This window comes from Protopterus annectens, chromosome 6.part0 (assembly GCF_019279795.1).
Source record: "Protopterus annectens isolate FY-2018-M chromosome 6.part0, PAN1.0, whole genome shotgun sequence".
NCBI lineage: Eukaryota > Metazoa > Chordata > Ceratodontiformes > Protopteridae > Protopterus > Protopterus annectens.
In genome coordinates this window covers 1,344,382,230-1,344,407,234 of record NC_056737.1, presented here as the reverse complement: position 1 = coordinate 1,344,407,234, position 25,005 = coordinate 1,344,382,230, and the positions used below count along the sequence as shown (strand labels likewise).

The 25,005-nt window shown below is 42.8% G+C and overlaps 1 protein-coding gene across 2 annotated transcripts in view; it reads right to left on the bottom strand.

The window, feature by feature from the left end:
* PDIA5 (protein disulfide isomerase family A member 5) overlaps nucleotides 1-25,005 on the bottom strand; it is a 2,083,676-nt gene that overhangs the window by 1,339,416 nt on the left and 719,255 nt on the right. For both annotated transcript variants that reach the window (XM_044074910.1, XM_044074911.1), the window contains one exon: nucleotides 15,120-15,203. In XM_044074910.1, the coding sequence (XP_043930845.1) occupies nucleotides 15,120-15,203 (84 nt within the window). The remainder of the gene's footprint in view (nucleotides 1-15,119; nucleotides 15,204-25,005) is intronic.

The window sequence follows — 25,005 nt, the reverse complement described above, 5'->3', positions numbered from 1 at the left end:
GTCTGAAACAGTAGGGCAATATAGGTATACATTCTCTTTCCAAATTAGTCTACAACCCTGCTTCCCTCATTGTTTGTGGCAATGTTTAGACCTAGTGCCAAGCTTGGATTACCTAGCTGCTTCTAACAAAACAACCACTAAATCAACAATCTATTTTTGTAAAGGTACTTACAAGGCTTCAGACTCAAAATCTTTTATAACTTCTGGTAGCACATTACTAGGAGTCCGTTCTTAAGGATGCCTACTCCAAAGTAGCTTTGCACATCTGGAAAAATGAGATCATCTCTAGAAGCTTGGGTTTACCAATGACCAGGAGGTCCAAGTACAGTTGTGCAAGAATTTATCATAACAGCAGATGTCCTTCTTTTCAGTGTTGTAGTATTCCTTATGAAAGTGATATACTGCAGACAGCCATACGTGCAGCCAACATAACAAACTCTTAGAACCTTCCAAGTACCATATATCAGATGTATGTCTTATGTCCAGGAAATAAGGTACATATGTCAAGTATGCGTGCCTAATCCTCGGGTCTGAATTGCCTCAGGAGAATCAGAGCAACCCAAGAGGAACAGACAAGAGAACTGTGCATCCAAAAAGGGGAGAAAGAAGGGCCCATTGGCCAGACAGTAAAAAACAGAAACCAAGAAGGGGGGAGAAGAAGGTAGGGACAGAATATTGCAACAATGAAAAATAAGAGCAAGTTCTTACACAACTGCATTATGTCCTTCCTTATTACTGTTGCAGTAGTCCTTACAAAAGAGAGAGTACGAAAGTTAGTGTAAAGGATGGGAGAAGGAAACTGAAGAGCCCTCTACAAAAAACATGAAGGATGGCCCTTTCAAATCCAGCTCTACCCCTAGACACTTCATCCAACTTGCAGTGTTTAGTACAAAGAACAAGCAGCAGCTTCCAAAATGAATATAGTACCAAGACCCTGAAAAAAAAAGCACCAGAAGAGGCTACCACACTAGTAGAATGAGTACAAATTGAAGAAAGCTGCTTACCATAAGTTCATAGGTTGATACTAGGCTACTGGCTCTAGGGCCTATACAAGCCTAGCCAAAACAATTCCCTGGATATTTCTTCCCACAATATTTACTTCCCTGGACCCCTGTCTAGCAGGGCGACTGACATGCTCCCCGAAGTGAATTTCTCATCTCCCATCCAATTGTCAAGGTTCCTTCTGAAGAGGGCCAAGGAGGCACTCTATTCCAGAGTATGGGGAGTCTCTGGGTCAGGAACCATCCCCCCAGCATGTTTTGTTCATTGTGATGACAAGGTTTAGATCCCTGGAGTGTGTGGCTCTGAGGGATTGGGATTTCTTTAAGTGGAGCATGTCCAACAGCTCAGGGTTTGACATGGCCTTGTATGTTAAGCAGAGATCACCTCTGAGTAAACAATATGCCACAGAGTATAGCTGGAGTTTTTTTTTTTTTAGACGGTCAGCATAGGGCATCTGCTTTAGGCTTGTGATCCTTTCAGTGAGGTATTTCTGTGGCCTCTTCAGCTGCTGCAGATGTCTTGTGAGGTACATACCAAACGGGGCATTGTACTCTATAATGGGTCTAATGAGGGATGAGTACAGTGGGACAATGACCTCCTTTTTTCTGAATGAAAAGTCCTTAGTGATGAGGTGTGCCACATAGGCTTTTCTGACTGTTGTGGTGATGTGGTTATCAAAGGTGAGACCATTGTCCAGCTGTGTCTCTAAGTCTCTCATCACACTTTCGATGTTTAGTGTACTGCCACCTATGTGGTAATTAATGGGTACATGTTTTTTCCCATAGGGGATAACTATACATTTCTTAGCATTAAGCTAAAGCCCATGGCTCTGGCACCAAGCATCTGTTTCTGTAAGGCCCTTTTGTAGAATATCCACATCATTTGGGGATTCAATAATGGCCCCAGTTTGCAGTAATCTGCAAACTTTGTTATCCAGAGTCCCTTAGTGTTGGCCTGTACTTCAGAGAAGTAGATGCTAAACAAGAGCGGTCCCAGGACTGTACCCTGAGGTACTCCACTTGTCACCTGTCTGGAGTTGGATTTGGAGTCGGCTACTTTTACAGTCTGGGTTCTGTCAGTAAGCCAGTTGGCAACCCATCGAGTGATGTAGGGATTTATGCCCAGCTTAGTAAGTTTATCTATGATTCAAGAGTGGGGGATGGTGTCAAAGGCCTTGGTGAGGTCTAGATAGGCTGTGTGGACCTCCTTACCCTCGTCCACAGCTCTGGAGACCGATTCAAAGAAGTCTATCAGGTTCAGGAGACAAGATCGGCCCTTCACGAACCCAAACTGGGTGGGGTCCAGTGTTTGAAGGTTGCCAATGTCTTTGTTTAGAAGTTCCATGATAATGCGTTCCATGCCCTTGCAGATCAGGCTCGTCAGACTGATGGGGCGGTAGTTCCTGGGATCCAAGGTAGATCCCCCTTTGTGGGGTGGAATAACTGTAGCTGTGTGCCACTCAGTGGGCATGAAGCCTGAGGTGAGGCTATGATGAAACATGACACTTAGGTGAGGTGCCAGTTCATTTTGTAGTTCATGTAGTACACAGCCCGGGATGTCATCTGGTCCCATGGATGCTGTAGAGTGCGGTTTCTACCTGTGTGGCCGTGATTACCGGAATTTGGCAATCTTTTGGTATTGAGATAGGCCCTTTAGGGGGTGAGAGGGGGGTGAAGTTGGCAATAAATCGAACTGCCAGGATATTGGCAATATCCTTGGGAGCAGTATATTTAATGCCATTCTGTTGTAGCTCAGAGCAGATCTGAGCATTGCCATTTAGATTCTTGACATAACTATAGAATGCCTTGCGACTGTCTTTGGAATCTTTAGCAATTTTATTTTCATAACTTGCTTTGGAGGATGTTATGAGGGATCTCAGCTTCTTACTGAGGCTGGTAAGGGAGTTTTTTGCATCCTGGGATTTTCCTCTTTTCTGCAACAATTTTTTCCTTCTGTTGTATAGTTTGTTTATGGCAGGGGACCACCAGATTGGCTTCCTTTTTTTTTTTGAGGAGAGCGCCTTGGTTCTATTTGGGATGGTACGATTCATGCATGAGTGGATGTGCTTGTACAATGCCTTAGTGTAGGATTCAGCAGTCGAACTTTCAGCTCCCGTGGGTGTCATGAAGTTTGTCACTTCTAACTTGAGTAGCATGAAGTTGGCTTTGGTGAAGTTTTTTACAGAGTTTCCTTACTGGGGTGGGATGTGGATGTCAAGGGTGATTAGCTTATGGTCAGACCTGACCAATGGGGTGACCACTGGTGTGGAGTATCTATCACCCATATTGGTAATGACCAGGTCTAGGATATTGGAGCCCCCCGTGGGACAATGGATTAGTTGATCCAGGTTATTGGAATTTATGAATTCCAAGAACCGTTGGGAAAAGGTGTTAGTACCTGAGTAGTTTTCCCAGTTAATGGTAGGGTAGTTGAAAAGAACAACAAAAAGAAATGGCCTTAGAAATCCAAGAGGACATGGGTTTGCTTAGAAACAGCTAAATCCATTTTTTTTGGGGATGAAAAGAAACACAGTTGCTTAGATTTCCTATCTTTAGTATTACTCTGATAACATCGGAGGTGTCTATGCAAATCTAAAATATGCAGAATCCTTTCACTAGAATTCTCAGGTGAAGGGAAAAAAGAAGGAAGGTGAATGGACTGATTTAAGGACAAGTTACAGACTGTCTTGGGCATAAAAGAAGGACTGGTGCAAAGAGAAACTATCTCTGCGAAAAAGTAAAAAAAAGCGGAAACTGCCATGAGGGCCTGGAATTCAGGGACTCTCTTGGCATAAGTAATAGCCACAAAAAATAAAATAAAAACAATCTTCCAAGTACAAAATTGTAAAGTAGAAGGTGCAGGTTCAAAAAGATGCTTTCAACTTTTCCATAACAAAATTAAGGTCCCAAAAAAGGAGGACTGCACCTTCTTAGGGGCTTAATACAAAGAACACCTTTCAAAAATTGTTTAACTTAAAATCTAGAAAAAAGTGGCAGATCCAAAGGCAGACGAGCAAAAGCTGTCGACAAATGAGCTTTAACAGATTAATATGCCAACCCAGAATTGAGCAATTCACACAGATAAGAAAGAAAAATAGGAATTATCACTAAAAGATGGTCCTGTTCATGTCTGTGACACCAAATAGAAAATGTCTTCAACTTAGTAGTAGATTTTCTAGCCTCTGGCAAAACCCGAAGCTAGGTGGAACAAAAGGGGGAACTAATGCTGTTTGGGCCTAAAAAGGGAATCAACAACAATATTTTGGGTCTGTCCCACATGATGTTGTATAAGCCCTTAGGCACTACAGGAAGAGGGGGGCATATGCATACAGGAACATACCTTTCCAAGATAACACATGACATCCATATTCCAAGCCAGAGGACTTGACACTCTGGAACAGAACATAGGAAGTTGCTTATTCATAGGGGAGGTAACAGATCTGCTTGAGGAGTACTCCACTGACAGGTAATGTCCAAGAAGACCTCTTTGTTAAGCATCAATTTGCAAGGATCTGCCCTGGACCTGCTCACGCTGTCTGCCAATAGACTGTGCTCTCAGGAAATGTAAACCACCTGAATGATCACAGGATCATAGAAGGTTACTAGGCTAAAGGCCCTATACCCTTTTTAAACCTAGCCATTCATGCTCTAATTTTCCCAGTTATCAGTGCCTACAGGCTAGAATGGTTTTGGTATATGACTATGTCTTATGGCATCTACAAATTGCCCCTATCCATAACAGCCACAGGTGACAAGCTGGGGTGAATTTGCAATTTCTCATCCATTGGTCCAAACTGCATTTTTATAGGCTTAAGGAAGAAGCTCTGCTTCCCATGAATGGGGAGTCTGTTCCAGGGAAGGAGTAATCTCTGACACACATAACTGCCCCTCCAACACATTTTGTTTATGTCACAGATGAGGTTTACATCCTTAGATCGGATAATTATAGTGCTGTTTGTTTTGTGAATGTGTAGCAGATCCTTCAAGGCTGGATTGGAGAATGCCTTATAGGTTAGGCATAGACCACCCCTCAGTAGTCTGTAGGAGACAGAGTAAAGGGCTAGGGTTTTAAGGCAGTCTGCAAAAGACATATTATTCTTTTAGTGAGGAACCTCTGTGGCCACTCCAGCTGTTACAAATGCCTAGTCAGGTATATGCCGAAGGGTGCATTGTACTCAATTATTGGCATAATATGGACAGAGTATAGCAGGACTATGATCTCCTTAGATCTGGATGCCATGCCCTTGCTTATAAGTTGCACCACATAGAAGGATTTTCAAACCACCATGGACATATGGTGATTAAAGTTCAGGTTATGTCAACCTGAGTTCCCAAGTCCCTTACTACCCAGGTTACTCTTAAGGGAGTGTTATCAATGTTGCAATTTGCAGGGGTAGTCATCTTCCCAGAGAGTAGAAGTTTGAATTTTTTTTTTTTTTTTGCATTGAGTTATAAACAGTGGTTCTGGCACCATTTACTTGTCTGCATCAGACCCTCCTGGAGGACATCTACATCTTTGAGGGATTCAATGACTGCACCCAACTTGCATTTGTTAGCAAATTTGGTCAGCCAAAAACCATCTACATTTACCTTCACTTCACAGAAGTATTTTCTAAACAGAGGCGGTCCCAGTACCAAGCTTTGTGGGATACCACTAGTACTAGGCCTCTTGGTGAAGCTGGATTCCTCACCCTAATTTCATGTGTCCTGTGTGTGAGTCATTTGACTATTCATCAGGTGACATAGGGATTTATGCTTAAATTTGTCAGTCCGTCTATAATATCAGAGTGAAATATTTTGTCAAATGCGTTTGTCATGTCACAGTAGGCAGTATGTACTGTTTTGCCCTCATCAATGACTCTAGTGACTTTTCAAAGTCTACCAAGCTTAGTAGGCATGACCTGCTCTCAACAAAACCAAACTGGGATGGGTCCTGTGTTTAAAGATTTCCTATATTTTTATCAAGTCCACAATAATTCTTTCCATGGCCTTGTATCTAAGACTAGTCAAACTTATGGGTCCCATAGTTTCCTGTGTCTTTTGATGGTCCACCTTTGTGTAGAGGGATGATTGTTGCAGTCTTCTATTTCCAAGGGATGAAGTCTGTCTGGAGGCTGTGGTTGAACAGAGATTCTAATGGGCATGACAGGTCATGTTTCAAGTTATTTAGGAGGCATTCTGGGATATTATCAGGACCCACTGATGCAGTGTCTTCAGCTCTGGAGAAAGCAGTGAAGACCTGTTCTTTAGTGACAGTTGGGGAGAAATGGTAGAGCGTATTTCCCCGGGGGGAGGGGTGACTGGAGGAAAAAAACTGGAGTTAAATTTATCAGGCAGTACATTTGCTGCATCTCCCAGTTCAGTATATGCAATTCCATTTACTACTAGTTCAGCACGCTGTTGGGAAGCCAGATTAGAACAGCGGAAGGTATTTTGGCAGACTAAATTGGATGCAGGCAAATCCCAGGGATTGAATGATTATATCAGTTTTAACAGTGTCCTTAGACTAAGGGCTGCTAAATTGTGAAAGGTTTTATTAATATACTACTGTTCAAGGACATATTTTAATCACTGCATTTAATACACTGTGTTCATTTTATTCTGTTTGCCCTGAGCATTAAAGGGTTAACACTGTAGTGCTGGGTTGGGAGGGGTTTTACAATATGTGTTATTCAGTGATTGGCAAGTTCTGATTTCTGGTTACTTTTAAATAAGTGCACTTTGTAATGCAGAATTGTTCTGAAGAAGCCTGGGACTGTTCCGGGAGAAAGCGCTTAAGCTTTTATTTATTGTTCACACAACTGTTAATAAAACTGCTTTGCCTTTCCATTTGGAGTCTCTCTTTTTGGAGCACTGTTGGGTGTTCCTTTAAGGTTGGATACAGAACTGAAAAATGCATTTTGGTTATCCTTAGCTTGGGAGGCTATTTTTTTACCTCAAAGTAGGCTTTGGTGGACTTTATTAGTCCCTTGAGTTGCTTGTGGAAACTGAGGGAGTTTTTTGTCTTTTGAACAGAGAAAATCTTGTCCAAAAAATTGGACTGGCTTTCTTTTGTTGTACAACCTATTTATACTGGGTGTCCATCAAGAGGGCTTGTTTTTAGAGTTCGTCCTAAGTTTATTTCAGTTTCGTACAGCTGTTTCTATGCAGTTATTTACATGCTTATACATGGTTTCCATAAACACCTTCTCATAGGCCACTATGTTCTCCAGGTTTGGTGGGGCTTGGAATTTAGCTATGCCATTGCTTAATAGGAGATAATTAACCTTGGAAAAATTCTTAAATGTTTTAGGGTTTTCTAGGAGTTCAGCCTTTATATTTATTTCAAGGTCGACCTCTCTGTGATCTGATCTGACGAGTAAGGACATTAGAAGGGGGGGGGGGGGCTTACAATGTCTCTTCATATTTGTAAGTACCAGTCCTGAGATATTTGCACCCTTAGTAGGTGTAAAGACTAGCTCTTCCAGCGTGCTTGGCTTGCATTAACAAAATCCAGGAATCTTTCAGCATGGATGTTACTGTTGTGTATGAATCCCAGTTTATGGTGGGATAGTTAAAATCACACATGAATATGGTGTTGGGCTGGAATCTACCTGATTCCACTACATTCAAGTATATGGCATCAATATCCTGGGTCATAGACAGGGATCTATATCTAAAGGATATGGTTTTGGAATTTACCCAAGGTTAGTTGGATATGGTAGCTAAGGCATGTCATTTTGTTTGACCAATCTTGACATTTTATGTAGGCTGATACATGTCCGCCTCTTGTCTCTTCTTGTGTGGCAGCTGGTCCAAATGTGTGGAAGGCATGTTAGCCTTTTTACTACAATCATGGTACCATCTGCGACTATGAATCATGTCTCAGTAACTACACAGATATCAACAATCTTCAGGCTGAGGCACTTCTTCTTGAGACTCTTAGCATCCAACAGTAACTCCTTTGGTTTATCTTGCACAGAATTAACTATGTTGAAAGGTTTATTAGATTAGCATTGCCTAAAATGGCATTACAGGGATGGATAATGTTTTGACCAATATCCGAAAGCCTAGTGGGGACAGGCGCAGTCCATCCCTGGCAAAGTAGTGTGATCTGTCGATCATGTCCTCCCAAGCTGACAAATATCAAGACACCAGTAACAAAACAAATTGTTAAAGTCAATTATCTTCTGTTTACATTATGGTATCATTCTTGGGGAAGGTAGAATGCCTGGGACACAGTCTGAAAGCTCTATCATGTCTCTCTTCATATAATCAGGAGAAGTACATCTAAAGTCATTAACCCCCACATGGAATATGACAGGTTCAATGCCCCGAGTGCATGTGTGATCTGGAAGATCCTTGCTGCGATAGGCAACCAACGCTGCGTTTTTGCTTGGATAAGGGGGGCATCAGTGTCTCGCACAATACAGTCTCTCCAATGACCAACCTACTGGGTGGTGTGGCAGTTTATCTTAAAGAATTAGAGGCTGAGATATTGAGATATGTGGTTGTGTGTGTCCAGAAGAGCACTTTCTTTTTAAAGTGTTTGGGAGGTTGCTGAAGGTAGAGTATGAGAGGCCACTGAGGTTTGGGTAGATTGCATTAAAGATCCTCAGCATATATATCAGTTTATGTGTCTTATCCATAGAAAGTATAGTGTGTGTGTGTGAGAGATATCAGTGTCTGTATGCAAGAGCTTTGCCTCCACACATATAGTGTAATCACATCTTTTGCACACAGTGTCAGTCTGCATAAGAATAAAGTGGTTGTCAATAAACTTGAGACAACTGGTACATTGTCTAAGGATATCCACTTCCACCAAGCTGAATACAAAGACAGTAGAAAAATGCATATTTATGGCTGTGGATCCTCTTTTTTGGGGATCTTTGTGGGGGTGGTATACAAAAGGTTTGAAATTGTTGGGGTGGGGGAGAGGTCTAGGATTGACCTAAAACAACACTCTTGGGGTAATGCTGCTCTGTAAGCAAGTCAGCTGCTCTACACTCAGATACTTAACAGCACAGGAAGCTTTATATGGAAAATTATAAACTCTAGGTGCCTGCTTCTATACAGGACACTGCAAACCACTAATGCACAGCTCAGTGCAGGTTACAGGAGATGACAGAGGATTCCAACCAGTAAACAGTAAAAATGCAGTAAAAGTGTGCACACACACATATATATATATATATATATATATATATATATGGATCTAGGATGTTTGCTCGAGTGAGAAAACGACCGAAACCCATATATATATATATATATATATATATATATATATATATATATATATATATATGGATCTAGGATGTTTGCTCGAGTGAGAAAACGACCGAAACCCAAACAGCCGGACATACTTACGTGAAAGTGCTTTTCACCAAAGAAGTACTTTTGCGTAAGTATGCTTGTTGCCGAGTCTGTACTATGGTGCGGGTAAGGGAAATTTCCCTTTTCCCCCACTGTAGTGCGGTCTCGGAGGGAGAATATTAAAGTAGGGGGGGGTGGGGGGGCAAAGCCCCCCTGCTAAAATGCAAATGTAGAGTTTTATTTATTTATTTATTTTTTGTAACACGCTTTAACGAAAGCTCTTTTTCGATAAAAGCGCTTTCATTAAACTGTGTTAGGTTATTATGGATTCAGACGTTTGCTCACGCGAGCAAACGTCCTAGATCCATATATATCTATATCTATATCTATATCTATATATATATATATATATATATATATATATATATATATATATATATCCAAGCTCAGATTCTGCAGCAACTCACAAATCACTCGCTACGGTGAGTGATACCACAAGACTAAAGTTCCCAGATGAAGTAAAATGTAAACTGAAAAAATTCAGTAGGACTGTAATAAATGAGGCTCAGATCCTGTAGCAATTCAAAATAGTCTCACTATCGCATTACTACAATACGAGATTAAGGTCCCCAGACCAAGAAAAAGGCAAGAAAAAATGCTGTAGAAATGTAATAAATGGGGCTCAGATTCTGCAGCAATTCACAATTCTCTCAGTATTGTGGGTGATACTACGCCTCCCAGACTGACTAAAATGCGAACAGAAAAATGCAGTAGAAATGCAATAAATGGGGATCAGATCCTACAGCAGTTCACAATGCTCTCACTGTTGTGAGTTACACTAAAAAAATAAGAACCAAAGGTCAAGTAAAATACAAACTGTAAAATGTAATAAATGAGCCCCAGATCCTGTAGCAACTGCTCACAAGTCTTCCACTACTGTGAGGGACACTAAAAGACTAATGTCCAAAACTACATTAAAAATGCAAACAGTTTACTTTTGGTTCAAATAGGGCAAATGCATGAAAAAATATACAATTCAGATTAACACCCTGAATACTGCAGTGTGCACTAGTTGAAATGGGATTATATGAAACAGAAACTCGTGCTTTAAGAGTCTAATGGGAGGGAATATCTTAGTTTGAGCTATTAGTGTCCAGTAGAAACAGCACTAGGAGGGGCTTGCAAACTCTAATTTACAGTAGGGGTGGGCAGCTAAGAAGGCACAAAGTTTAAAAGGACAACAAGAATTGGGCGGGTGGCTGGGAAAAAAATTCAAAATCAATGCAGTCAAACAGCAATTTTAAACTCAGCTCTTGCAGCTGAAGAGGAATGTAGGTAAAGAAAACTGCTTCTCAGCTCCTCCCACTAATTAGTGAGATCCAATTCCTTTTCAGTCAATGAATGCACAAGGAATGTTTCCTAACTGACCCTAGCCACCCACTTTTAAGACGTCAAGTAAAAAAGTATAGCAACATATAATATAATAATACCAACATCAAAATGTAATGTAATGGAATGGAATGGAAATATCCAAACCTTAAATGTAGAGGGATCCAGATGGTGGTGAACAACAAACTACCAATTAATAACTAGTCTGCAAAGGAGTGACTTTGTATCCCTATGCATGCTTATGTACCACATGACAGTGGTGTTGTCTGTGTACACCCAGACAGGACCAAGAACTCAGGAGGAATGCATGGCTTGAAGAGTCAAAAGCAGAACCCTCATTTTTTTTTTTACTTGGTCCTCCATTTGTTGGGGAGGCCACACTCCCTGGACCCTGATGTTGCTGTAAGATCTGAAGCACTGGTATATAGCTCCTGAGTGGGGGATGGAACTTGAAAGGTTAAGCCTGGATTCAGAGAAATCTGATGACTCAACCACAGAAACACCTATTTGAGAGAAGGCAAGGGAGGAATGGGGAATTACAGAGAATGACAATGGTGAAGCCAGATTGTTTTTAGATACCACAGATACTTTCTCATGTGGAGTCTGGTGAAAGGAACCATAGAAATGGTGGAATTTATGTACCCCAGAGCCCAAAGAAACTCACTTGCAGACACAAACTGCAACAAAAGAGAAGACTGGAAGAAAGCTACCAAGAAGCTGACCTTGGAAGGATGAAGAAAAGACATCAAAAGCAGGATCCAAATCCTGAATCCCAGGAAAACTTGATACTGTGAAGGGGGTCAGAACAGGTCTTTTTTGAGACTGAGGGTGAACCCTACACTTCAAAGCAGAAGCATGGCAAGGTCGAGATTCAGAAGCTGCTGCAGGGAAGGAGCTTGAAAGAGAAGGTCATTAAGATAGAGACAAATCTGGATACCACAGAGTCTACTGTAAGTTATAACCAGAGCCAAACATTTAGTAAAGACTCTCGGAGGTACAGAGACCCCCAAAAGCCAAGACAGAGAACCGATAACCTGAGGAAGAAACAGAGAATCAAACATTTCCAGAAGACAGGGTGAACAGGAATGTGGAGATAATCATTCTCCTGGTCCAGAAAGACCAGGTAGGCCTGAGGAAGCAGCAATGGAAACAAGGGGCTGGAAAGAAAACTTTTTGAAAAATACTTAGAAAAACGTTGAGAAAGGGGAGATCCAGAGTTGGCCTTCAAGAACTCTCCTTCTTCAAAATCAGAAACACCCTGGAATAAAAACCTGTGTATCTTTAGGAAGGAAGGACTGACTGAATTGTTCCCAGAGTTAAAATGCCCTGAAAATGGAGGAGAATGAGGAAGTTGGCAATGTGGAGGCTGATGAATTCCTGAAAAAGGTGGAAGAAATTTTCAGTCTACAAAGTAACGCTTTTGTATTACAGAAAGAACCCAGGAATCCATGGTGATCTGCTGCCAGATGGGATAGGGCAGCATTAACCACAGGGAAAGAGGAACCTGACTGAGGGACAGAAAGGATGAATGTCAAATAGAGACAGACCTGTCAGGGAATGAGGGCTTTTGACCTTTAGAATGTGGAGCTTTATCAGGAAACATCCTTTTTGAAGATACAGTGGATATAATAAGTGCACACCCCTGTTAAAATGCCAGGTTTTTGTGATATAAAAAATTTGAGAGCACAATAAATCATTTCAAAACTTTTCCCACCTTTAATGTGAGCTATAACTTGCACAATTCAATTGAAAAACAAAATCTGTTAGGGGAGATATATAAAAAATAAAAAACGTACAATAAGCTGGTTGCATAAGTGTGTACACCCTTAAACTAATACTTTGTTGAAGCACCTTTTGATTTAATTACAACATTCAGTCTTCTTGGGTAGGAGTCTATCAGCATGGCACATCTTGACTTGGCAATATTTGCCCACTCTTTCTTGCAAAAGTGCTCCAAATCTGTCAGATTGTGACGGCATCTCTTGTGCACAGCCCTCTTCAAGTCACCCTCACATTTTCAATTGGATTTAGGTCTGGGCTCTAGCTGGGCCATTTCAAAACTAATTTTCTTCAGGTGAATCCATTCTTTTGTTGATTTGGATGTATACTTGGGGTCATTGTTGTGTTGAAAGGTGAAATTCCTCTTCATCTTCAGCTTTCTACCAGACGCTTGAAGGTTTTGGGCCAAAAGTGACTGGTATTTGGAACTGTTGATAATTCCTTCCACCTTTACTAAAGCCCCAGTTCCACCTGAAGAAAAGCAACCCCAAAGCATGACACTGCCACCACCATCCTTCACCATGGGGATGGTGTTCTTTTGGTGATGTCAAGTGTTGTTTTTGCTCCACACGTACCTTTTGGAATTGTGGCCAAAAAGTTCAACCTTGGTCTCATCAGACCATAACACATTTTCCCACATGCTTTTGAGAGACTTGATGTATGGTTTTGCAAATTTTTTCTGTATAAGAAACGGCTTCCGTCTTGCAACCCTACCCCACAGTCCAGACATATGGAGAACACTGGAGATTGTTGTCACAAGTAGTACACAATCAATACCTGCCAGAAATTCTTGCAGCTCCTTCAGTGTTGCTGTAGGTCTCTTGGCAGCCTCCCTAACCAGTTTTCATCTAGTCTTTTCAGCATGATAAGTGAAGATGAGAGCATTTCCTACTTTTAAACCACTGGATCAATGGCTGGCAAGGAAAAGGAGCATGCATTGCAAGAGATGTTTGCAAATACTCAGAACAGATGGACACCTGTGCCCTTCAGGTACTTTTCAATGGATACGGAATTATGCTGATCCCTGTGATTAATCTCAAATTTTAAGCAGACAATAAGTACAGATAAAGTTTGAACTCCAGCCCCCCTCTCAACAGACCAAGTCACATTTTTTTCATTTGTAGAGAAGCTGCGGTGGTGGTGCTGCGGTAGCATTGTAACCTCACAGTAAGACGTTGTCCTGTTCGATTCTCAGCTAAAGCGTCTTCTGTGTGGAGACATGCGTGAATGGGCATACCTTCGTTGAAGGTTGTGTGTCAGGCCTGGCAAGTCGGTACGTAAAAATCTACTGCCAATCATTAGCGGACCGGAGTTCCGCTGTGGCGACCCCTAACCGGGAAAAGCCGAAAGATACATCCATTATCTAAAGAGACTCCTTTCTGTTCACAGCCAGTGTGGTAGCAGTACCTGTACATGCCCACACAATATAACACTGCCTGTACACTGTTAATTCACACAAAGTGTGTCAAGTTACTGTTCACCAGAGGAGGGAAGGATATTTTTGTTGCTGGAGAGGGAAAAAAAGATCCACTCAAATATGCCTGTCAGTCTGACCATCAAAAGTAACTCACTTTGATGAACCTTTAAGTTCTTAATGCAATCTTCTTTTCTTGGTCTGTGGGCTGAATTAGCTCCTCAGATCAATAACACTTCATGCTTTGACCTTATTTAACCATGTTTATAATGTAAATTATTTTATTTGCTTTTGTCAGTTATCTGTTTTTGTATTTGTACAGTGATTTAGCTGATAAGCACTATAAAAAAGATGAAGATGAACAACAACAAAATAAGTACATTTTGCATGCATTTTGGCCTAAACAAAGACACCACCACCAAAAACAAGACTTAAATGTACAATCAAAATCATAGACATACACACAAAAACACTGTCTTTACCAGTCACATTTTTTCAGTTAATATTAAACAAATACAGTCACCTAGAGAGGCTCCCCTTGCCTCTCACTTGTTCTCAGTCCCTACCCTGCTATTAGGCATTTTATTGTAGACTGCCAGTGAGCCTATTTACTGGCGTACTAAACATGGAGGCACACATCTCATTGGCTGAAGATTCCAGCTGATGCAAATGCTGCAATTGTTTGGAGGGGTGGTGGGAAGAGTGAGGATGAAATTAGGGCTGGTCTGGAAAAAGATGTTGCTGGTTAAGGCAGTTTCACATTAATCTACAGGTTTACAAACACAGCACGTATTGCAAAAATTGTAACCCTGCTAACTTATCAAATAATACAGCAAGTAAAAGCATAAAAAAAATGGAGCAGAAGGCATAAGCGTTAGGTCTGTGATTTGATTTTTCAATGATCTGGTGCATAAAATAAACTATCTATATATATATTGTGAATGGCTAATATGCATCCTTGATGTCAATGTGTAAAAAGTTTATTTGATTTTTTTTTTTTAACAGTTCGGCTACTGCAGATCAAAGATTAATCTGACATTTCATGCTCACTTAAGCTGCTGTGGGAACCAGGCTGGAAAGACATACATTCAGACATTTAAACTGGTGTTAAGCTTATAGACACGAAGCATCACAGAAAAGTAAAGAACTGCTTGTGGCATAAACAAATAGTAGAAGTACTAAGGCCTCTTGGCAGGTGCGCAGGTAACAGCAGCTGTCTACGTATTCCCTGCAATGCAGCTTACTTGTAATGCAGTAATTCCATTCCACTCTTCTTAGAGCTTGGATCAGCCTTCATTTTCTTACATAGTTTTCGACCTTCTGAGTCACTGCAAGAAAGAACATGGTTTCTGTGAGCACATTATTCACATCTTTTGTGTTTCACAATTTAACATTCGCCTCACCTCAGATGTATTCCTGCCTGACTACTCAAGGAGTTCTAAATGGATACATTTTTAACTCAGATTAAACTTGCAGAGTTAGTACTCCCAAACTGCTGATCTACATAGAAAATCACTGCTGTGCCACTTCTATCTGCGGGGTATCAGCAGCTCTCTCTCTCTCTCCTGTCTTGTCCTTTTCCCCACATTTCTGCAACAGTGGTGTTGGTATGTATACATTTGTGGTGCACAACGTTTCCACTCCTACAAAAAAATTTTTTTTTTTTAATTTTATTGAACGGAAGGCTCACTCAGTTGGTTTTGTCTGTCCGAACCTTTTTTTTTTTTTTTTTTTTTTTTTAATTGTAACTTGTCAAGATGCAAAGGAACTTTTTTTTTTCTCAATCTTCTGCACTCTTCTTCTCTCTGCCTCCTTATCTGTCATAATCACTGCCTGAACTGTCTTTCTCAACACTCTGGGACACATTCAAACTGCAGAAAGTACAGTTGTGTACACTTACCATAAATGTAGATGTTTAAGTGTATTCACTGTTGCAGTCATCACATTTGGGTTATCCTGCCAGGGGTAACCCTCAGTCGGCCCCAATACCAGAGGCTTAGTATTTCTGTGCCGGTTGCTGTCGCTCCAGGACTGACGTCAGGTCGTCAGTGGTATAAAATCAGGCAGCCGACGCCATTACATCAGTTTTTCTTGCCCTGTCAGGCGCCCCTAAATAGGGAGCTAGGTTATGGTAGAACACCACCACCAGTAGAAAGTAAATACCAAAAAATTCCCTGTAATGAGACAGGAAGAGAGAGAGAGAGAGAGAGAGAGAGAGATAAGGCAGGTGGAGGGAGGGAAACCAAGACTACAACAGTGAATACACTTGAACATCTACATTTACGGCAAGTGTACACAACTGTACTATGTTCTTCATGTTTCACTGTTGCAGTCATCACATTTGGGTTGATTCCCAAAGCTGAGGAAACAGGTGGAGGCAGTCAGGAAGACTGGGGGCTGGCTAGGATGCCCTGCAAGACTGCGGTGGCAAAGCCTGCCCTGGATATGGAGAAGATAGGCAGGTGGTAATGCATGGTGAAGGTATAAACAGATGTCCATGTTGCAGTCTCCAAGATGTCCCTGGTGGAGACTCCTCTGAGAAAAGCTGCAGAGGTGGAGGTTGCCCTGGTGGAATATGTCCTAACCCCCTTTGGGGGCGGTTTCACGTACTGTTTGTAGCAGAAATGGATGCAGTGTGCTATCCATTTGGAGATTGTTTGTTTGGAAATGGCCTTGCCCTCTGCCCCTGCTGCAAAGCTAACAAGCAATTGATCAGTTTTTCTAAAAGATTTAGTTCTATCCAGATAGAATCTGAGCTGTCTGTGTACATCTAGAGAGTGCAGAATCCTTTCCCCGTTGTTTTGTGGGTTAGGGAAAAAAGTGGGCAAATGAATGGATTGGCTGAGAGTCGCACTGGATACCCTTTTAGGCAAGAAGGATGGGTTATGTCCTGAGGGAGACCCTGTCAGCATGGAAAATGATGAAGGGCTCTACAGCCATGAGTGCTTGTAGCTCTCATACTCTTCTAGCTGAAGTAATGGCCAGGAGCAAGGCTGTCTTCCAAGCGAGGAATTTTAACTCTGCTGAAGCTGCAGGTTCAAAGGGGGGTAGGGTGAGCTTTTCCAACACAAAGTTAAGGTCCCAAGCTGGGGTAGGAGCTCTTCTGGGTGGCCCTAAGTTGTTAGCCCCTCTTAGGAACTGTTTGATGAGAGGGTGTGAGAAGAGGTGGCTCTGTGCTGTAATGAGCAGAGATGGTAGAGGCATGAATTTTAATGGAAGTGAAGGATAGACCCCTGTGCAGTAGGTCTGTTATGTAATCAAGGATGAGAGGTAGGGAGGGCTGTGCCTTTCCGGCTCCCTTAGCATGCAGCTAGGTGCAAAACCTTTTTCACTTGTCAACATAGGATTTTCTAGTGCTGGGGCATCTGGCCTCACATATAACATCTAGTATTTGTTTGTTTAGGCTGGTAACTTGAGGAGAGGTCAGGGGATAAGCCAGGCTGCAAGGTTGAGGGTCTGCAATTGGGGATGCATGAATTCTCCATTCCTCTGGGTCAGGAGTGTTGGGATTTGAAGAAGGTGCCATGGTGGCAGGGTTGACAGGCTGCCCAGCAGTGGGTACCAGTGCTGGTGTGGCCAGTCTGGGGAATCAGGATTGCCCTCGGTTTTTCCTCTCTTATTTTGAACAGCACCCTTGAAATGAGTGGTAGAAATGCATAGACTGAGAGGTTTACCCACTGGAAGGATGCAGCATCCACTTTCCAGGCCTTGCTGTGAGGTTCTCTGGTGCAGAATTGTCTGAGCTGATGATTGGAGTGGGAGGCAAAAAAGTCCACCTTCGGGGTGCCCCACTTCTGGGTCACAATGGTGAAGGTTCTGTGGTCTAGGAGGTTGTCTGCCAGAGAGTTTAGGGAGCCTGGCAGGAATTATGCTAGCAGGTGTAGTTGCATAGCTGAGGCCGTGTGCCAAAGAGTCATGGCGAGCCTGCAGAGGGGATAAGAGTGAGTCCCTCCCTGCTTGTTTATTTACCACATCACTGTGGTGGTGTCTGTTTTGATCAGTAGAGGCCCTGGGGAGAGTAGGGGTTTGAAAGCTGTCAGGACGTGCTGAACAGCTAGCATCTCTTTTTGGCTGATATGCAGATGTATTTGATTTGGGCTCCAATGGCCCTGAATGCACCTGCTGTCCAGGTGTGCACCCCAGGCATAGTCTGATGTGTCTGTGTTGATGGTCTGGACGGCATGGGGTTATGAGAAGGGAAGTCCCTTGTTGTGGCTGCATGCTGCTGCCCACCAAAGAAAATCTTTCCTTAGACAAGGTATCATTGGAATGATAGTTTTCAGGTCTTGACAGTGTTGGCACCAAAGGCTTTTTACGTACCACTGACGTTTCCTCATATCCAGTCTGGCATACTGAATGAGTAGAATGCAGGTGCAGGAGGCCATGAACCATAGAGCTTGCAGGATTTTCCTTGTGGATAACTGGGTTCTGGTGGCTAGTTGAGAGAAGTAGCCTATCAGGTAGGCTTGTTTTTCTGGAGTAAGGAATGCTATATGGGATGCTGTGTTCAGGCTTGTTCCCAGGAATACAATTTTTTGTGTGGGGACAAGTTTTGATTTATTTTTGTTGATAGTACATCCTAGGGAGGTCAGTAGGTCCTTTACAAAGGTCAGGTGCTGTAACAGCTTTTCCTGTCTGCCTGAATCAAGCAATCATCTAAGTAGAGGTACATTTGAATATTTCTTTGTCTGCAAATAGCAATGGCTGGAGCCAGGCATTTTGTGAAAACTCTGGGAGCAGTGGATAAACCGAAGGGAAGCGCAGAGAACTGTGTAGATCCTGCCCTGAAATGTAGATATTTCCTGCAACACTCCCTGATTGTGATGTGTAGGTAGGCCTCTTTTAGGTCTAGGGTGGCCAACCAAGCATCCTTGGAATGCATAGGAAGAAGCTGCTGGAAGGTGAGTATTTTGAATTTTGGTATCACCAGAAAGGTATTTAGAATGGACAGATCTAGGATTGGGCGCCAGGTCCCCTCTTTTCTGGGTACCAGGAAGAGTCTAGAATAGAAATCTTGGCCTATCTGGTCTACAGGAACGTGTTGTACTGCCCTCATGGACAGCATGGAAAGGACTTGCTTTTTGGCCTCTGCCCACTGGTTTGGAGGGAGAACTGGGAACCCTTTTGGCGTTGGCAGTGTGTGGAAATAAAATTTGTATCCTTGGGACCCTATGTTGAGGACCCATCGGTCGTTGCTAATAGAGGCCCAGTTGCTTGCATGAAAGGAGGGTTTTCCTCCTAGGGGTACAAGCAGTTGGACAGAGGTAAGGGGTATAGGTGTAAAGTCATTGTGAGTTCTTACCATACGGGGGTGGCTTAGCACTCCCTGTTTTTGAAAAGGAGGAACTCCATTGCTGAGATCTCTGCATTCCCTGGAGCTGCTGCCTGGGGGGTCTGCTTCCCCTGGGTCTAGGCTGAGCTGGCCTGGAGGGGGCAGGAAAGGACCAGTGCTTGGAGGGGCAATGCCTACTGAACCTCGGAGGCTGAACCTGTAAAAAGTCTTTAACTGTCTGCATAGATTTAGCTTTTTCTTCCATCTTTTTTAAGATCCCTTCTGCCTTGGTGCCAAACAAATTATCTTTGCTCAATGGTGCATCCAGTCATTTTGATTTGACATGGTCTGGCAAGGTCTGTTCTTTAAGCCAAGCAAGCCTTCTGAGGACAGAAAGTACAGTTGTGTACACTTACCATAAATGTAGATGTTAGAGTGTATTCACTGGTGCAGTCCTACCCAATGGGTTATCTGGCTCCCGGTAGCCCTCAATTGGTGAGAATACCAAAGGGGGATCGTGGTGGTGGTGCTGCATTAGCGTTGTCGCCTCACAGTAAGACGTTGTCCTGTTCGATTCTCAGCTTAAGCGTCTTCTGTCTGGAGACATGCGTGAATGGGCGCGCCTTCGTTTAAGGTTGTGCGTCAAGGCTGGCAACTCGGCACGTAAAAATCTATTGCCAATAATTAGCGGACCGGAGTTCCACTGTGGCGACCCCTAACCGGGAAAAGCCGAAAGACACAACAACAACCAAAGGTAAGTAAACATGACTTTGGCTGTCGTCGGTTGTAAAGGACATCAGGATGTCCAATACAAAAGGAGGCAGCCAACGTCAATTCCTCAGTCATTCTTGCTAGAACAGTCTGGAGTCCCCAGAAAACAAGGCTTAAGCCAAAAGAAACTTTGGCAAATAAAACCAGATTCAGCCTGTACCTTAGGAAAGGAGAACAGGAAAGGACCGAAAAAGGGGGAAGGAGGGATGGAAACCAGGACTGCAACAGTGAATACACTCGCGCATTTACATTTATGGTAAGTGTACACAACTGTACTATGTTCATCGTGTTTCACTGTTGCAGTCCTAACCAATGAGATGATTACCAAAGCCCAGAGAAAAGGGAGGAGGAACCAACAGAATCAAGGATTGGAGAGAATGCCCTGCAGAACAGCAGTGGCAAACCCTGCCCTGGCTCTAGAAAACAAAGGCAAATTATAATGCTTTGTGAAAGTGTGAACAGAAGACCATGTTGGCAGCCTCTAAAATGTCTTTAGTAAGGACACCCCTTAAAAAGGCTGCAGAAGTGGAAGCTGCTCTTGTGGAGTGGGTCCTAACCCCCTGAGGAGGAACTTTGCCATGAAAGGAATAACAGAAAGTAATACAATGTGAAATCCACTTAGAAATGGTTTGCTTAGAGATAATTTTGCCCTGAGCTTCAGGGGCAAAACTGACCAATAACTGTGCTGATTTCCAAAGGTCTTTCGTCCTGTCCAGGTAAAACCTGAGCTGTCTGTGCACATCAAGAGACTGCAAGATCCTTTCACCTCCATTTCGAGGATTAGGAAAGAAAGTAGGAAGGTGTATGGACTAAGAGTCAGGCTGAAAACCACCTTAGGCATAAAAGAGGGTTTGGTTCTCAGAGAGACACGATCTGCATGGAAAATAAGAAAAGGCTCCACAGCCAAAGCTTGCAGCTCTGAAACCCTTCTTGCTGAAGTTATAGCCAAAAGGAAGGCAGTCTTCCAAGAAAGAAACTTTAAATCTGCAGTGGCAGCTGGCTCAAAAGGAGGACGAGTGAGTTTCTCTAGAACAAAATTAAGATCCCAGGCTGGAGTAGGTGCCCTTCTGGGAGGTTTTAAATTGCAAGCACCTCTGAGAAAAGTACAGTTTTGTACCTACCATAAATGTAGATGTTCGAAGATCCACATTGCTGCAGTCCTTACACTTGGGTAGTCCGCTGTCCTCGGTCGGCCCGAATATCAAAGTATAAAGCTGACGTCGGTCAAGGCGCATTTGACTGACATCAGGACGTCAGGGTACAAATGCGCATGACCGACGTCATATCCTCAGTCTTTTCTTGCCCCAGATGTCAGAAGACCCTAAAAAGAAAGGTCAAAACCAAAAGACAACAAGACAAACAACCAAGCACCCTTGCCCTAATTATATGTACAAAATATACACTATATACACAATATTTACAACTCAACCCACACAACCATCTCTAACTACAGAGGGGAAGGAGGGAGGGTAAATTGGACTGCAGCAATGTGGATCTTCGAACATCTACATTTATGGTAGGTACAAAACTGTACTATGTTCTTCATCTCACATTGCTGCAGTCCTTACACTTGGGTAGAATCCCAAAGCAGAGGTATGGGAGGATGGCCAAACTATAAGGAAGCAGGAGCTGCCAAAATGCCCTGCAAAACAGCAGTGGCAAAACCAGCCCTGGATTTAGAGTAAAGTGGCAGGTGATAATGCCTAGAGAAAGTATGCACTGAACTCCAAGTAGCTGCCTCCAAAATATCCTTGGTTGCCACCCCCCTCAAAAAAGCTGTCGAAGTGGCAGTAGCTCTAGTGGAATGAGGCCTAATCCCAGCTGGAATCTCCTTGCCATGATGGGAATAACAGAAAGCAATGCAAAACCCAATCCACTTAGAAATAGTTTGTTTTGACACAGGCTTGCCCTGAGAACTCAAAGCAAAAGAAACAAATAACTGCTGAGACTGCCTGAACCCTTTAGTTCTGTCCAAATAATATCGCAACTGCCTGTGTACATCTAAAGTGTGCAAAATCTTTTCCCCTTTATTTTGGGGATTTGCATAAAAAGTAGGCAAATGAATAGTTTGGTTTAAAGCCACACTAGAAACCACCTTAGGCATAAAGGAAGGATTAGTACGTAAAGATACCCTATCCTTATGGAAAATCAAGAAAGGCTCAACCGCCATAAGGGCCTGCAATTCAGAAACCCTTCTTGCAGAGGTAATGGCCAACAAAAAAGCAGTCTTCCATGATAAATATTTCAACTCAGAAGTAGCTGCAGGCTCAAAAGGTTGTAGAGTGAGTTTCTCCAACACAAAATTGAGATCCCAAGAAGGAGTAGGAGCTCTTCGTGGGGGTCTTATATTCTTTGCCCCTCTAAGAAATTGCTTGAACAAAGGATGAGAAAACAATCGTGGGTCACAATCATAGTGAGCCGAAATTGCTGCAGCATGAACCTTAATAGAAGAGAAAGACAAACCTTTGTCCAGTAACTCAGTAAGATATTGAAGAGCCACACTCAAATTAGGCTCAGAAAAGTACAGTTTTGTACCTACCATAAATGTAGATGTTCGAGGATCCACATTGCTGCAGTCCTAACTATTGGGTAGTCCGCTGTCCAGTCGGCCCGAATACCAAAGTATATGGCTGACGTCGGTCAAGGCGCATTAGACTGACGTCAGTACGTCAGGGTACTAATGCGCATGACCGACGTCATATCCTCAGTCTTTTCTTGCCCCAGATGTCAGAAGACCCTAAAAAGACAAGGCCAATACCAAAAACTCCAAACATACCTGCACCAAAAATATGTACAATATATACAAAAGTACCAGAATATAACCTCACCTACACAACCACCCCTAAACACAGAGGGGAAGGAGGGAGGGTAAATTGGACTGCAGCAATGTGGATCCTCGAACATCTGCATTTATGGTAGGTACAAAACTGTACTATGTTCTTCATTCCACATTGCTGCAGTCCTAACTATTGGGTAGAATCCCAAAGCAGAGGTAAGGGAGGCTGGCAAATCATAAGGAAACAGGAGCTGACAACATGCCTTGCAAAATAGCTGTGGCAAAACCAGCCCTAGACTTAGAGTAGAGAGGAAGGTGATAATGCTTAGAGAAAGTATGCACTGAACTCCAAGTAGCTGCCTCCAAAATATCCTTAGTTGCCACCCCTTAGAAATGCTGTTGAAGTGGCAGTAGCCCTAGTGGAATGAGGCCTAATCCCAGCTGGAATCTCCTTGCCATGATGGGAACAACAAAATGCAATGCAAAACCCAATCCACCTAGAAATAGTTTGTTTTGACACAGGCTTGCCCTGCGAACTCAAAGCAAAAGAAACAAACAACTGCTGAGACTGCCTAAAATCCTTAGTCCTGCTTAAATAATAACGCAATTGCCTGTGTACATCTAAAGTGTGCAAAATCTTTTCCCCTTTATTTTGGGGATCTGCATAAAAAGTAGGCAAATGAATAGTTTGGTTTAAAGCCACACTAGAAACCACCTTAGGCATAAAGGAAGGATTAGTACGTAATGATACCCTATCCTTATGAAAAATCAAAAAGGCTCAACCGCCATAAGGGCCTGCAACTCAGAAACCCTTCTTGCAGAAGTAATGGCCAACAAAAAGCAGTCTTCCATGACAAGTATTTCAAATCAGCAGTAGCCGAGGCTCAAAAGGTTGTAGAGTAAGTTTCTCCAACACAAAATTGAGATCCCAAGCAGGAGTAGGAGCTACGTGGGGTCTTATATTCTTTGCCCTCTCAGAAATTGCTTGAACAAAGGATGCGAAAACAATGGTGGATCACAATCATAGTGAGCTGAAATTGCTGCAGCATGAATCTTAATGGAAGAGAAAGACAAACCTTTGTCCAATAACTCAGTAAGATATTGAAGAGCCACACTCAAATTAGGCTCAGAAATCTCCAAATTGTTTGCTGCACTCCAAAATAAAAATCTCTTCCATTTTTCTGAGTACACCTTCCTTGTACTAGGTCTTCTGGCTTCCATAATCACATTTAAAACTTGTTGAGGAAGTTGAGACCTGCTGTGTTTCAAAACAGAATATGCCAGGCTGTTAGATGAAGAGAGTGGAGCTTGACATTGAGCAGGTGACCGTCCCTCTGAGACAACAGGTGTGGAATCAAAGGTAAAGGCCATGGAGGTTTCCTTACCAGATTCCTCAGTAATGGGTACCAGTGTTGCCGAGGCCAATCTGGAGCTATTAAAATCATCCTTGGCTTGTCTTGTCTGACCTTTAGGAGCACCTTTGGGAGAAGAGGCAGAGGTGGAAAGGCATACACATGAAGATTTTTCCAACTGAAAGAAAGAGCATCCACTTTCCAAGCTGTGTGATGAAACCTCTTTGTGCAAAACTTTGGCAGCTGGTGGTTTAGTGGAGAAGCGAACAGATCTATGTCTGGAGTTCCCCATGACACTGTCAATTTGTGAAATACATGAAGATCCAGTTTCCACTCGTGGGGATCCATGATTTGTCTGCTTAACACATCTGCTAAGGAGTTCTGTGCTCCTGGCAGAAACCTTGCCTGAAGAGTTAGTTGCAAGCTGAGCGCAGTCTCCCATAAAATCATTGCTTGCCTGCACAACGGGTAAGAATGTGTTCCCCCTTGTTTGTTGATGTACCACATGACAGTTGTGTTGTCTGTTAGAATCAACACCTGCCCTGGAAGAAGTAACTTCTTGAAAGCCATTAATGCAAACTGGACTGCTAACATCTCTTTCATGTTGATATGTAGATGCTGTAGTCTGGCAGGCCACTTGTCTTGAATCCACTTTCCATTTAGATTAGCTCCCCAAGCAATGTCTGAGGCATCTGTCGTTAGAATCTGACTCGCCTCTGGCCGGGTCACAGAGAGTCCCTTGTTTAGGTGACATTCCTGAGCCCACCACAAAAATTCCTTTTGAATGCAAGGTATTATTTGAATGACAGTGTCCAATTCCTGGCAGTGCTGTGTCCATACATTTTGAGATACCATTGCAGCTTCCTCATATGCAGTTTGGCATTGGGAAGCACCAGAATACAAGATGCCATGAACCCTAAGGCTTGAAGGACTGTCCTTGCAGTCAGCCCGGACTGAAG